This window comes from Lutjanus erythropterus, chromosome 8 (assembly GCF_056507025.1).
Source record: "Lutjanus erythropterus isolate fLutEry1 chromosome 8, fLutEry1.hap2, whole genome shotgun sequence".
Lineage (NCBI taxonomy): Eukaryota > Metazoa > Chordata > Actinopteri > Lutjaniformes > Lutjanidae > Lutjanus > Lutjanus erythropterus.
In genome coordinates this window covers 31889186-31902806 of record NC_139324.1, presented here as the reverse complement: position 1 = coordinate 31902806, position 13621 = coordinate 31889186, and the positions used below count along the sequence as shown (strand labels likewise).

General features: G+C 39.3%; 1 protein-coding gene across 1 annotated transcript; it reads left to right on the top strand.

The window, feature by feature from the left end:
* The first annotated feature begins 444 nt into the window (after window positions 1-444).
* On the top strand, window positions 445-11383 carry LOC146323089 (sorting nexin-4-like). Its single transcript, XM_084725311.1, has 14 exons — window positions 445-579; window positions 1420-1544; window positions 2422-2563; window positions 3142-3291; window positions 3931-3978; window positions 4846-4901; window positions 5182-5254; window positions 5707-5768; window positions 6257-6322; window positions 6461-6550; window positions 7930-8029; window positions 8322-8467; window positions 10174-10288; window positions 10455-11383. The coding sequence occupies exons 1-14, from the start codon at window positions 484-486 to the stop codon at window positions 10500-10502; spliced, it is 1317 nt and encodes a 438-aa protein (XP_084581437.1). The 5' UTR covers window positions 445-483; the 3' UTR covers window positions 10503-11383.
* The last annotated feature ends 2238 nt before the right edge of the window (window positions 11384-13621 follow it).

The window sequence follows — 13621 nt, the reverse complement described above, 5'->3', positions numbered from 1 at the left end:
CATGACACTTTGCCTTGAGCCCTGTGAAAAGTTTTCAGATTCGCTCATTTAAATCATCATGACATAAAATATTTATTTATTACTAGTTTATTTATTTGTTAGTTAATATATTTGTTTATCACAAAAGACTTCATTATGCCCTACATTTATTTTATAATTACTTAAAGCAATCTTAACTTATTTACAGATACTATTTTCTTATCATTTTCAAGTCCTATAGGCCTGTTGTTGTTCATGTTTTTATTAAGCCTGTTTCACATTTTCTCTTATTTCTTTTTTTTAAATTGTATATTATAAAATAAATAAATACTATCCACACTATTCACTTTCTAATATTTTTTTTCTTGTTGTGATTTATGTATCAAATATGTTATGATATGATCATTGATTCCTGTCAGCCTGAATCGCGCATGCGCAGATGAGAGGAACCCGTCTCCACTCTGCCAGCTCAGCTGACAACAGCAGCACCTCGGCAGCAGCCAGATGATGATGGCAGACTCTGGAAGTAGCGAAGAAGTAGCTGTGATCGGTAACACCGATATCACCTCAGCGGAATCCGAAAACAACATCATAAACACGGTAGTACTCTTCGTTGTTCACTATGAGAAACATGTTCGGAGTTTAAAACGCCGCTTTTAACGGTGAAAACTTTCCCAAACAGGCCCAACGTTGATGTAATGTTAGCAAGGTGGAGTTTGTATCACACAACGGAGACTTTTCCACTCACCGTTTAACAAACTGTTGCTCTTTTTAAGAACGTTAACCGCCTTTAAAGCTAAATTTAGTGTTTTGCTCTGCAAGATAACGATGAAGTTACAAAGTTAGCTGAAGTTGTTTTTGCTAACAGTGGTTCGAAGCTACTTTTGTAAACTTTACTCCTGATGTTAGCTTGCTAGCTAGCAAGTCTAAACGCTAATCTCAAAGTTGTGTTTAGCTCCTTTAAACCAAAGTCTGCTTTGTATCCTGCAAGTCCAGTCGTAATTACTGTGGTTTCTACTGAGAAAAGGCTGTTTCTGTGTAGCCACATAAGCAACTATTTTCGTAGTAGTAACTTGGTAGTGCTACTGTCTTGTCTTGTGACCTGCATACCCCTGTCATAACCCTGTGCAAAGAAGCACAGTGTTGCAGGATCTGCAGTAGCAAAACAGCTGCCTGTTCCTCAGTGTTCATCTGGTGTCGTGATTGTCTGTCTGTTTAGATACATTAGAATATAATGCAACTTTGTTATCAACCAAAGTGGAACATTTTGTTTTGTTTTCTCTCTACCAGACAAACACACTCTAACCCTGCACTCACCTGTCTGCTCACCTGATGTGATTTTTTTCTGATGTTCCCTCTTATATCTGTCACGTGTTTTACTCTCCCTTTCATTAATTGTTTTTTCTTTCCTTGTCCTCTTCATTTTTCTTGTCTGTGCAGATGGTGGAGAGAGGGACAGCTCTGTTGAGAAAAATGGAGATAAGTGTGGCGGAGGCAGAGAAGAGAACTGGGAAGAACACGGTCAACATGCAGGAAACTTACACAGTCTACCTCATAGAAATACGGTAGGTCAGAAGCAGGAGCATCTGGTTTTCTGCTGCCATTTAATGGTCTTATGTTGTTTTTGAAAAATGTTGTGCTACTTTGTGTAACGCATAAACACTTATCAGTTTCTTCACGCTGATTGTGTCATTAGTTTTAGATTATAGTGACAAAAATTATTATAGTTACCATTGTTATCGTAGTATCATTAAAATGTGCTGAAAATGTTCAACAAGTCCCGATACATGCACTGAAATCATCACCAACTTTTGTGTTGAAAACATCTTATCATGTCCTTTGCAATGTCAGTGTTTTCACTGATGCAAAAGAAATCCAGGTTGCATGGTACGCCTACATCTGGGAGACTGTTGTTAACATAAATTAACTTAAATTCAGATTAGAGATGGTAATACTAATTGTCAGGAATTTTAGTATGGTTTATCATGAAAATTATTATTCATGGCTAGGCATGAACTACTAAACTATAAACTACAAAATACACATTTACTTTATTTTCTTTCACCATTCAATTGGTTCAGCTGTCATGAATGTACAGCCTGGTCTTACAAAACTGTTAGAGGTGATAATCTTGAGAAGTGGGTCTTTCAAGAGAGAATTGCAATGCATTAAGAATGGGTGTGGGCGGTAAGTGGCCCCACCTTGATACAGTACAAACACCTCATCAATATTAAATGTAGACAAGACATGTTTGCTGAATCTTTTAAAAGATCATTATAATTCCTGACAAGATTATTTTCTCATTCCCTGTCTCCTAAAAGATGAGATATGTTGCTCAACACGTGTCTAGAGTTGCTTTGAACAACAAAAGTTGCTCAAATGTCTTATCTCTTCTATGATAACACCTACAAATACTGTTTATTCCCATTTGTCTGTGTGCAGGCCAGCTGAAACTGTCCCAGAGGGGGGTACGCCTGCTGCTCCCGACACTTTGTGGAGACGCTACAGTGAGTTTGAGCTGCTCAGAACGTACCTCCTGGTCACCTACCCCTACATCATAATCCCTCCGCTGCCAGAGAAAAGGGTGAGTGACACACAGGTGGAAGGAGAAATAAAATCAGAGGCCCAGTTTGTAAGATTTACGGGGACTTATTGGCAGAATATGGCAGAAATCTAATGTAACATTTATAAGTATGTTGTCATTAGTGTGTCATCACCTAAAAATAAGAATTATTGTGTTTTTGTTGGCTTAGAATGAGCCATAGTTGTCTACAGAGGGTGCTGGTCTTCATTTCACAGAGACCACCATGTTGAGCTGCTTGTTCCTGGAGTAGCCTTGAACGGACAAATCAAACAAAAGCATTAGAAATGGCCTTTTGTGATTCTACTACATACTTGGAAAGGGAGGGGAGACAGGGTGTTTAGAATCCGCAAGCTCACCACTAGATGCTACTCAATGCTACACGCTGGTCCTTCAATAAAAGAAGATTAATTATATGTGTGAACGTTTGTGATTAAACAACTTCATCTGTAGTCGGTTAACAGCATATGTTCAGTCATGCTTAGTTTGGTCTCAGTTTCCTCCTGTTAGTAGATGTGAAACACCCTTGTCTTTTTTCCCCCACTTCTTTCTCCTTACTCCCTGCATTTTGCCTCTTTTAGGCAGAGTTTGTGTGGCACAAGCTGTCAGCAGACAACCTCGACCCAGACTTTGTTGAGCGACGGAGAGTCGGCCTGGAAAACTTCTTGCTGCGTGTTGCATCACATCCTGTGTTTTCCAACGACAAAATCTTCTTCCTCTTTCTGACAGAGGTCAGCACTCGAGCTTGTTCAACATAATGTCCTATTTAAGTTTTCTGCCATGCAAATGTTGATATGGACGCTCTCACAGTCCAGCAGGGATTTCAGACTGACAGCGCTATGGCAAAACAATACAGGAGGCTGCGCTGGTGGGAGGATATACTCAGCGAAATATGAAAGGGCACATCTTGTTAGATGGTATATCACACCACAATGGAAAAAATAGTGGCTGAACTGGTTTTTAGTAGGAGCCCTGCCATACCAACATAGTGATCTGGCTGATATGAATGACTGAGCCTTTAATTTTTTGCCACTGTTCCATTACATGTACTCATATCAGGTAGGATACATCCTACCACATAATTCTTATTTTCTATTTATCGATTAGTATGAAGATGATGAAAACTGCAACCCTGGTTAAATTTCTTGAGTTGAAAAATACTTTTGTGCAGAGTCTTGTCATTTGAGACACCTTTAAACTGAACTTCCAGATTTCTATTTCATCTCCCCATAGCCTATAGCAACAAGCTCGATCCAGCACTGCCTCTAGTAGTGTTTTGTTCTACTTCAATTGTTGTCTGGAAAGCCCCATTTTTTTTACATGGTGAGTTTGATAATCCTGTCTGTCATGTGTCTGTCATCTGTCCTCAGGAGAAGGGATGGAGGGAGGCGGTTTTGGAGACGGGCTTCCAAGACAAGGTATACAGTTAGTTCACACTTAAGTTTGATACGGGGTTCCAACACAGTGTGGAATTAGATTTTAGTCACTTTCAGGTCTGGATAAGTATGGAAAAAAGGAAAGACAGTTTGGAAAAATATTGGTTTCCAGACTGTTGCCCTCATTTCATTTTCTCAGATTTAAAATCCAGAATTTCTGAAAATAAACTGATTTTATAAGCAAAGTGTTTTTTCATGGCAACTGTGGCAATATCTTTGAATCACATGTACATATTACAAAATATGGAGGGAATAATAATATTATTTGTTCAATATCTTAAGGGAAAATGATGCGAGTCTAAGCAGCACCAGTTAGTTTACTTCCTGTTTAGGCATAGATGTTTGACATTGGACTGTTTCTTTCTGCAAAGGAGTCTGTCTGCGAGACTACATGACCACAATGGGTAGATGCAAGTTTTTCGAGGGCTTGATATAAAGCAGGTTGGCTCAGGATTCCAAACCTGAAAAGAAAGGAAGTGCAAACTTTGTATAAAATTGTTGGACGTCTCCATAATTCTCTTGGAATTATTTGGCAACATGTTATCAGTGTAACTCAAGTTAACAGTTGGAATTTTAAAAAAGGCATATCAAACATCTAGCATTTTGTTCTTAGTTGTCAAATATGGAAAAATCTACAGAGAAATCTGAAAAAGTATAGAAATTTGAAATTAAAAATGTGCATGAACCTGTTGATGGTACTTTGTCTTAACTGCTTTACAAACATCAAGTTTCTCTTGCTTAATTGTATGACTGAGAATTTTTGGTTTTAACTAACATCTATTTCTTCATCAGCTCCCCTGTGTGTACATAAAACCCTTTTAACGTGTGTGTAATTCTCTTCCCTACCAGGTTGACTCCAGACTAAAGTCTCTGAGTGCCATGTTCAGAGTCAAGAACCCTGACAAGTAGGTGTAAAACAGACAGCTGGCTTCCCCCCCCAAAAAAAATAAGTTTACTTTTTATTGGTTTGCCAATGAATCATTTTTCTAGGGTTAATACAAAGCAGGAGCAGATTACTGGAATAGTTTTTAAAGAGCAGACTGGATTAAAAATGAATGATCTCTGAAACTGGTATGATAAGTAGTTTCTATTGGGCAACACATTAGAGCAACACAAAATGAAACCCTCATGCATAGATTCAATGAAACACTGTTTGAGTTATGATCCATTTGTTGTGTTCTGCAGGAGATTCACAGCACTGAAACAGTACAGTGATGAACTGAACACTGTCATCTCTCAGTTACTAAGGGTGCGGGCGGTAAGTGGCATGTGCACACACACACAAACACACACCTGTATTTAACAGTCTGCTTAGCTTTGGCCAGTGGTTTACATTTTTTGCATATTGTTTTGTGTAACACGCACATCCGTATTTCACTGGCATTTATTTTGTCGACTCTGCCATTATGTCTTGGACAAGTAGTAGACAACTTGTGTGAGCTGCTATGCTGCGAGTGCTACCTACACTTATGTATGAACCAGTGGTGTTCTGGATTTATTTTTCTGATTATCCATCACAAAAGATTGAACAGCTGCATCAGGCTGTACGCTGATGTATTGATTCTCACTGTGAATGTCAACACTTGCAAGCCTTTTGTGTTCAATGAAAGAAATTTGAGTCAGTGTTTGCACAAAAAATATGAACTAAAGCATCTTAAAAGAAAAAGAAACCTGTGCTCATGATGTCTGGTTTGATTGTCTTTGTTCTAGAGAGTAGCAGACAGGCTGTACGGAGTTTACAAGGTCCACGGTAACTATGGCAGAGTCTTTAGGTGAGAAACACCGCTGTTCTGTTGTTACTGAATTTCTGCATTAATAAAAACATTCTTATGGCCTAAAAGACGGCACTAGATTTGAACAAAATAAAGTATGAAGCTACTTTGATCTACTCAGATTCACTCAGACTCACATTTTTGAAACAGAGGTATACTTCCTCTGCATGTAGAATACATATAGATGCAGTCAGTATTGAAGGTCCTTCTGTCTTCACAATTCTCTTGTTTCTGCATTATTTCTGACCTGTAGTGGGAAATTGTATGTTTAAGATACTTGGCTAATCACATGATGAGTGTGGTGATGAAAGATCATGATTTTTTTAAACTTTGAGAGGAGTTTTGCCTTTAAAAAAACATTTATGCACAAATAATGGCACACGGAGCACCATTTTGTCTTTTGATTGACATGAAAAATGCTTTTTGTACTGACTGAAGACAGAGTTGTAGAACTCAAGTTAAGACCACCTGAATTGTTGTGTCTCCAGTGAATGGAGCGCTATAGAAAAAGAGATGGGAGACGGATTACAGAGTGCTGGACACCATATGGACACGTAAGTAGTAGATTAAAACTCGTGTACCTTTTAGATTACACTTAAATGTAAAACTTAAACTATTAATTTAAACACATTGGCGTATATAAGGTTTTTTTTTTTTTTTGCATGGTTTGACTTGTGTGTGCATGTGCTCAGGTATGCTGCATCGATAGACGACATTCTGGAGGAAGAGGAGCACTATGCAGACCAGCTGAAAGAATACCTTTTCTACACTGACGCTGTCAGGTAAGTGTTTTCGTGCGAAGAGAGACACGCATCTTCATCAGGCCAAACAAGAAACTGTCACGCAGTGTCAGTGAATTTGGCTGATGTTCTTATCAGGACTGACAGACCATCAGAATAGATTGCAGGTTGGTGCTCAGTTTCTTCACGGCTTTTGAGGCCGGCACACTCCGTTACCATTCGGTTTGAAGAACTCTCACCATCTGTGTTGACGTGGGATTGACATTAAAACATCAGACATAAGTATATTAATCCTGCCGGAGTGTTTCTGATTAGCTGACTCATATTCAAACAGAAATATCAAACATTTGACACTTACAGCTTCTCAGATGTGAGAATTTGTTTCTTTTCACACAAAACAAGACATCTGATGATATCTCCGTGTTCTATAAGACATTGCGGTGGAAATTTTCCAGTTCTGTCATGTTTTATAGATCAAACAATAAATTGATAAGTCGTGAAGATAATCTGCAGATTAACTGATCATGAAAATAATTGCTTGTGCCGCCAATTACTATAAATGTGTATGCATCATATTTGCCGCCTCGTCATTGTTGATTAGTTTTGTTGCAGTTGTATTTGGAAAACAGATCGAAATGAGCTTTCAGTTTCAAGAATTAAATCAAAAGGCAGAATCAGTGATTCTCCCAGTATTTGTTTTTCTCTCCGCCCCGTCTACTTGTGGCATCTGGCAAGTGTTTGAAGAAAAAAGCAACACTTCAAAGATGACACAGCTTAGTTTACTGGCCGTTATATCACACTTGATACCATTTAGACTCTGTTTAAAGACAGTTGTCAGGGCATAAAACTAATGAAACTAACTAATAAACTCTGTTGATCTTTACGAATCAAGACTCAATAGTGTTAATGGCAAAACCATTAGTGCAGGAAAAAAAAGAAAAAGAAAATCCAGTCATGGCCTCTGAGAAGTGTGATACCCCTAATATTGATGTCTGGCAAAGGTAATGTGAGTTCTTGCAGACATAAAACCCTCACTTTACCACACTGCGTCATATCTTTTTTTGTTTGTTTGTTTGTTTTGGTTGGAGCTTCCCTCAGGTGGGTTTTTCAGTTGCCCATTAAAAAACTATACAACTCACTTGTTGTGCTTCTTCCTCCTGTTGCTATCATCCTGTATCTTTAAGCAAAACAAAACAGCTGGGCAATGCAAATGCTTCTTTGCATATTTAAACTATCACCCTCCAGCAGAGCACATAATGCAGACCTGTAGTTGTCAACAATCACTGATATTTCAGGATGCAATAATCTTTTTTTTTTGTGTGTGTGTTTGTGTGTGTGTGTGTGTGTGTGTGTGTGTGTGTGTGTGTGTGTGTGTGTGTGTGTGTGTGTGTGTGTGTGTGTGTGTGTGTGTGTGAATTTAGGTCAGTATGTAAGAAACACGAGTTGATCCAGTATGAGTTGGAGATGGCCGCTCAGGACCTCACCTATAAGAAACAACAGAAAGAAGAGCTGGTTTCTGGGGTAATTCACGAGCACTCACACACTGGCTCATCATTTCTCCCTGTCTCCAACACGTCTCACATTTCTCCTGGGCAAACACAAAAGTGCTAAACACACGCTCCCTGCGTCAAGTCAGTTGTCAAAATTGTCGAGCACTTTTAATTAATCAACAGAATTTGGCGTGTAGTCAAAGCATTTTTGTGGTCGAATTTGTTGAAAACATCACTTAATCTGAGCATGTCTCTCTGTCTGTCTGTCTGTCAATCTGTCTGTGTGTGTGTGTGTGTGTGTGTGTGTGTGTGCGCGCATGCAGACAGTGCGCGTCTTTTCTCTGAAGGGGATGACCAGTAAACTGTTCGGCCAGGAGAGTCAGGAGCAGAGGGAGAGCAGGTTGGCAGCCTTGGACCAAAGTATCCAGGAGGGAGAAGAAACAGTCAAGGAGAAGAACAGAGAGTGCCAGTAAGCTGAACACCAATGAATCAATTCTTAATTTGGATAATGACTGATCATAATTGGATAATGACTTGGGAACCTAGATGTTGCAACTGTTGAAATAGGATTATGAATAACCCTCCCCAGATTTACAACTTGGAAATGTGTGCAAGCAGCCAGTTTGCTACTTCAAGTACGCTACGTATGTTTGCCACATTCGATAAATAAATAAACAAAATAAACTCTCAAAATGTCAAGAAGGAAAAATTCTTCCACCTATTTTCCTTATTAAATGCAGGGCTTGACATTTAGCTCACCCGACAGTCAAATGTACTCGTCTGAAATGGAAAATGTTGGCCTATTAAAAATCAACAGGGATTTGGACGGTTATACTTAGTAAGGTTTAGAATGCAGACCTTTTATTTGTAGTGGAGTATTTTCACAGTAAGGTTGGTTTTAGCGCTTTTGCAGAAGTAATGGACCTCAATTCCTCCACCTCTGGCGAGCAAACCCGAAACTTAACTGCACCGGTGTGTCACTGGCTGAGTCTTCCCCTTTAAGAAAGGTAGGCTTGTGATCAGCCTTTGTCTAGTCTAGTGGTTTTGTTGTCACTTTTTCCTTGTGTGTGAGGGGTAGTTACGTCACTTTAGTCAGCCATGAAGAATGTAGATAAGCTCAGGCCTCAGTCCCGAAAGGCTGTGTGTTGTGTTTGCTGCCACAGAGAAGAAATAAAAAGTCCCTGTTTATGTGACGTTACCACGGCGTCTGTTTATACCCTTTACAGCAGAGCTGGTCCAGACTGTGAACTAGTTGTTTATTGTTGTGAGCTAGTTAGCAGCTCTGAGTCAGGCTGAAGGTTATTAAAATAGACTTAAACTAGACATTTTAGACTTGCAGAGCTGGAAGACACAGGCATCAGATGATTGATTGATTGGCAAAAAAAAAAAAAAAAAAAGCGATGACCCAGTCACATTGATTTTTCACTTGCCCAATCAGACAGCTGCAGAAGATATTCTACTCTCTTGACTGCAGAGTTTGCTTGCCTCTGGCTTGCGTTAACGTTGAGCCCTGAAATGGAACAATTCTTACACCTATTTTGCTTATTAAATGGAAAACTACAACCAATCACCTTCTTAATCCAAGTCTCTCTCCTTCACTGAATTAAGACAAGCTTTTGGACAGAAAATCAAAATCAAACTCACCCAAACCATCTCGGTTAGTCTTTCCACTGTTCCAGCAATCACCAGTTCTGGTTTGGTCGACATAAATCCTTAATTCACAGTGAAGGATGTGAAAATATTCTATGTGAACAGGCTGTTTTCCTCCCACTTGTTCTTCGGCTCAGTTGGTGTGCGATGTGCCACTAGAGTCTGTCCCCGTCTGAACAGCAGCTCTGCCTCGCTCTTTGGAGGCAGACCATCAAATTAACAAAATAAAATGACACAAGTTTCCCTCCCCGAAAGAACAACCCAACCCTACCTGACTACTTTTTCCAGATACTAAGTGGTGGATGAGTTTACTCCCTTAAAATCCAAGTCAGTGTCCAGTCAGCCCAGAGTAAAAATATTATTCAGTCAATTTGAATTAAAAAAAAACACCTGTAACTATAAAGAAAAGCAGGAACTGCCGTATACTGTACATAACTGAGGAACAAGCCAGCTACCATATTTTGTATTCATGCCTAGTCTTCCTCATAAAATGACATTTGTCTTTGTTTGTCTTTGTGTCCTCAGGGACTTTGTGCGAACAGCCTGGGAAGATATTGAGCGTTTTAAGGAGCAGAAGGATAAAGATTTGCGTGAAGCACTAATCAGCTACGCCATTATGCAGATCAGCATGTGTAAGAAGGTATGGGGTTGTGTCTTTTTTCCTTTTCCACAGTGTGTGTGTGTTTGTTTGTACTTGCCTGATTTAAAAATGTCAGCAGTTTCATTTTTCTAAAACAGATTCTCCTGTTTTTGTCGTCTTTCTCTCAAATTTGCTCCCGGTCTCTGTCACTCCTTCGCTTTCTCAGGGAATCCAGGTGTGGTCCAACGCCAAAGAGTGTTTCAACAAAATGTGAGCCACTTTCCAGCCAATCGCTCTCCTGCACCAAAACAGTAGTCGGTCAGATCGTTCAGAGTGGGACGATCGGCCCGTCTTTAAACTGCGGGTTTATGGAGTCGGCCATGGGAGCCCAGATACTGCCTTCACTTGTTTGCTTTGCTGAATCAAAGCTACTTAGCATGAGTCTCTCTTCTTTCCTCTCTCACACACACACACAAACACACACACATTTATGTACGAGAAATTTCCAAGTCAGAGTCATTTAGTGGATCCACATCTTTTAAATCCAAGTGTCTTAACTGTAATATTCTCTTGGCATTCTGCTGATGTGACTTTCATACTGCAGATGATCCAGATTTTCAATGCTTTTTCCACATTTGTTGCACAGCTGACAGCATGTCCAAGAGGAAAATCCTGCACTGATAATGGATGCTAGTTGCACAGTGCGAATAGCTGTCCGGTGTATTTTGGTTTTTACAGTTGCCTCCTGAATTATCTCTCAACCTGACAATAAGGAAAATTAAGAAGCTGAACAATTCAGTCAGTTCATTTGACTCTGTTTAAGAGTTACTTGCCTTAGAGAATCTCAAACAAAGAATGTTTTGAGATTTTCAGTGTTTTGCTGTCATGGTTTCTACTTGTTAGGGTTGCCCCTGACTTCAGAGTTTCCAAGTCAGCTTGTAGTTCTTAGTTCCCACCGTTGGTCAGTAAGTCGTCAAATGTTTATGATATTAATTTAATAATTTGAATATATTTTTTGGGGCATCATCAACCTTTTCACGCCTACCTGTCCCCGCCTGAACCCGCCATTTCTTCATTGCCTGCAGAGTCCTGTTCAGAGTTGCCGTACATCGCCTTGGTAACGTAACTGTATTCCCCAAACTGGCCTCCGTTGGGCTGTAACCCAGTTTACTAATAGGACTGCTAACTGAGCTAACTGGCTAATGGCGGCTACAGCACAGTTTTTTTTCCCCTGCAACTACTGACTAATGAAACAACTTAATGAAAATGTGGTTGACCAAGATTCTTCTCACCGACTAAAGCAGTGGTTCCCAAACTTTTGTCTGGCATGCCGAAAAAAGTTCATGCCTTCCCACCCCACAATTATTACCAATCATTTTAGTGAAATGAAGGTCAGCATGAGCGTATCAGCAAATTCTTGTTTGTTTATTTCCCCTACATAAATCATATTCATTTAACTTTTTTTCAGTCTGTATTTTACCCCTGGTCATTCACGCCCCACCCTGCAGTGCCTCTGTGCAACCCCAGTTTGGGAACCACTGGACTAACCATTAAGTCGACTATTAGCGGCAGCCCTACTACTTACATATAGGGATTACACACTTAACTGTCCGATGATAATATTTTATTTGTTTCTTTGTAAAAGCATCTATAGACGATGACTCCTGGCTTCCCACATGTTGCAAAACTGCGCATTAATTCAAATAAAAGGGCAGAAGTTATGGAATCAGCCTGAGAATTGTTGCAAGGAATTAGCTATAATTAACTGAATTAGCTGTAAAGTCTAGTTAACGGAAACACCAGGTGATCGATCAGACACAGAAAATCAGATTGTAAGGCAAAGGGAACATGGACCACACTTAGGAAGCCACCACACGTACACATTTCCTTTTATTCTGTTTCATATTTCATACACTTCATGCTGAAGTTAGTCTATGTTGTTACTGATCAGCCGACCAAAGTGCTTATGACCAAGCACCTGTGTTGTACAGGTCACGTGTTGGGAGCACAGGAGAGGGATTTACAAGCTGGGGTAGTTTTGTTAACTCATAAAGATATATTTTTTGGGTTTGTGCCAAAATCAAAGAGCCATGAGGAAGATACAGTCATGATGGCCTTACACAGCTGTGGTCATGGTAGAGCCTTTTTTCTTTTCTTCTCGTCTTTAATGGAGGCTTTTTGGAGGATTGCAACATGGTGCTCCCACAAACTACCTGATGTACCAAGTGCAACCATATGTGTTGTTAAAAAGCAACACATGCAGATCCACAATTGAGGCTTTTCTTTGCTCTCAAGCTTTATGACCTTAATATGAACTTTGTTTTTTAAACAACAGGAGAGGGATTTTTTTAAAAAGCTGTTTGACCCTCTCTGCTCTCTGTCGATGTGCCTCACCCGTTTTTCTGATGGTGAATCAATGCACTAAATAATCAATCTGAGTTCAAAGAATGCCTCAGGGCAATGTTTACGGAAAAATACTCAAGAAACTTTAAACGACAGACACGTTAGATCCTCAAAGTCTGGCTCGGTACATATTCTGTACGCGCACGATACATGTGCTGATTGCTTCTTTTATAAAATCTATTTAAGGAGGAAAAATTGATGCATGTGTATAAAGTTTCCCTCCAGCGATCGCTCCCTTTTCAGAATAAACATAATCAGTTTACTGGAATAATCCCAAATTGAGGCTTTATGTATGTTTTTATAATTAATGTGTTAAATGAGAAATTGTTTTTATGTTTATGTAATCATTGTGCCAAGACACTAATAAACATTTCTTCTTTTTTTTTTTCTATTTTCATTGCATTTTCATAACATGTACAGAGGAGTCAGAGTTGATACTGAAAACCAGGAAGAGGTGTGACACTGTGCTCATTTCACACCATGTTTACAGATTACTAAACCAGCGTATTAGATGACATTTTGTGTTACATGGCATTTTGTTTGTCTTTGTGGTTAAAACATAAAAGAAACGGGCTTTTAATGAGCACACTGAAAAGGTCACACTGGCATGAGTCATCTGTGTGAAGTTAGCACACAGCCGTACCCTCATGCAAAAATGTTCTTTATTTCCATGACACCTGTGACGATGGCGTATGAAAATCAGAGGGGTGTGTCTGTGTGTTTACACCCATGTAATGGCAGATCATTGATGCATGAATTATCAAATTACACAGGAATAATTATTATCACAAACCCCAATTCCAACACAGATGTGACGCTGGGTGAAACACAAAAACATGATGCAGTGATTTGCAAATAGTTCCCAAACTTAATTCAATTGAATACAGTACAAAGACTAAATATTTATTGTTCAAACTGATTAACTTTATTGTGTTTTTGTAATATATATATTAGTAACATTAATTCATTATCCATAACTGCTTATTCTTG

Excerpts from the sequence above, each read along its gene's own strand:
- LOC146323089 (XM_084725311.1), top strand. The coding sequence starts at position 484 with ATGATGATGGCAGACTCTGGAAGTAGCGAAGAAGTAGCTGTGATCGGT. Across the intron at positions 580-1,419 it reads AAAACAACATCATAAACACG|ATGGTGGAGAGAGGGACAGC; the intron begins GTAGTACTCTTC and ends TTGTCTGTGCAG. Across the intron at positions 6,323-6,460 it reads GCTGGACACCATATGGACAC|GTATGCTGCATCGATAGACG; the intron begins GTAAGTAGTAGA and ends GCATGTGCTCAG.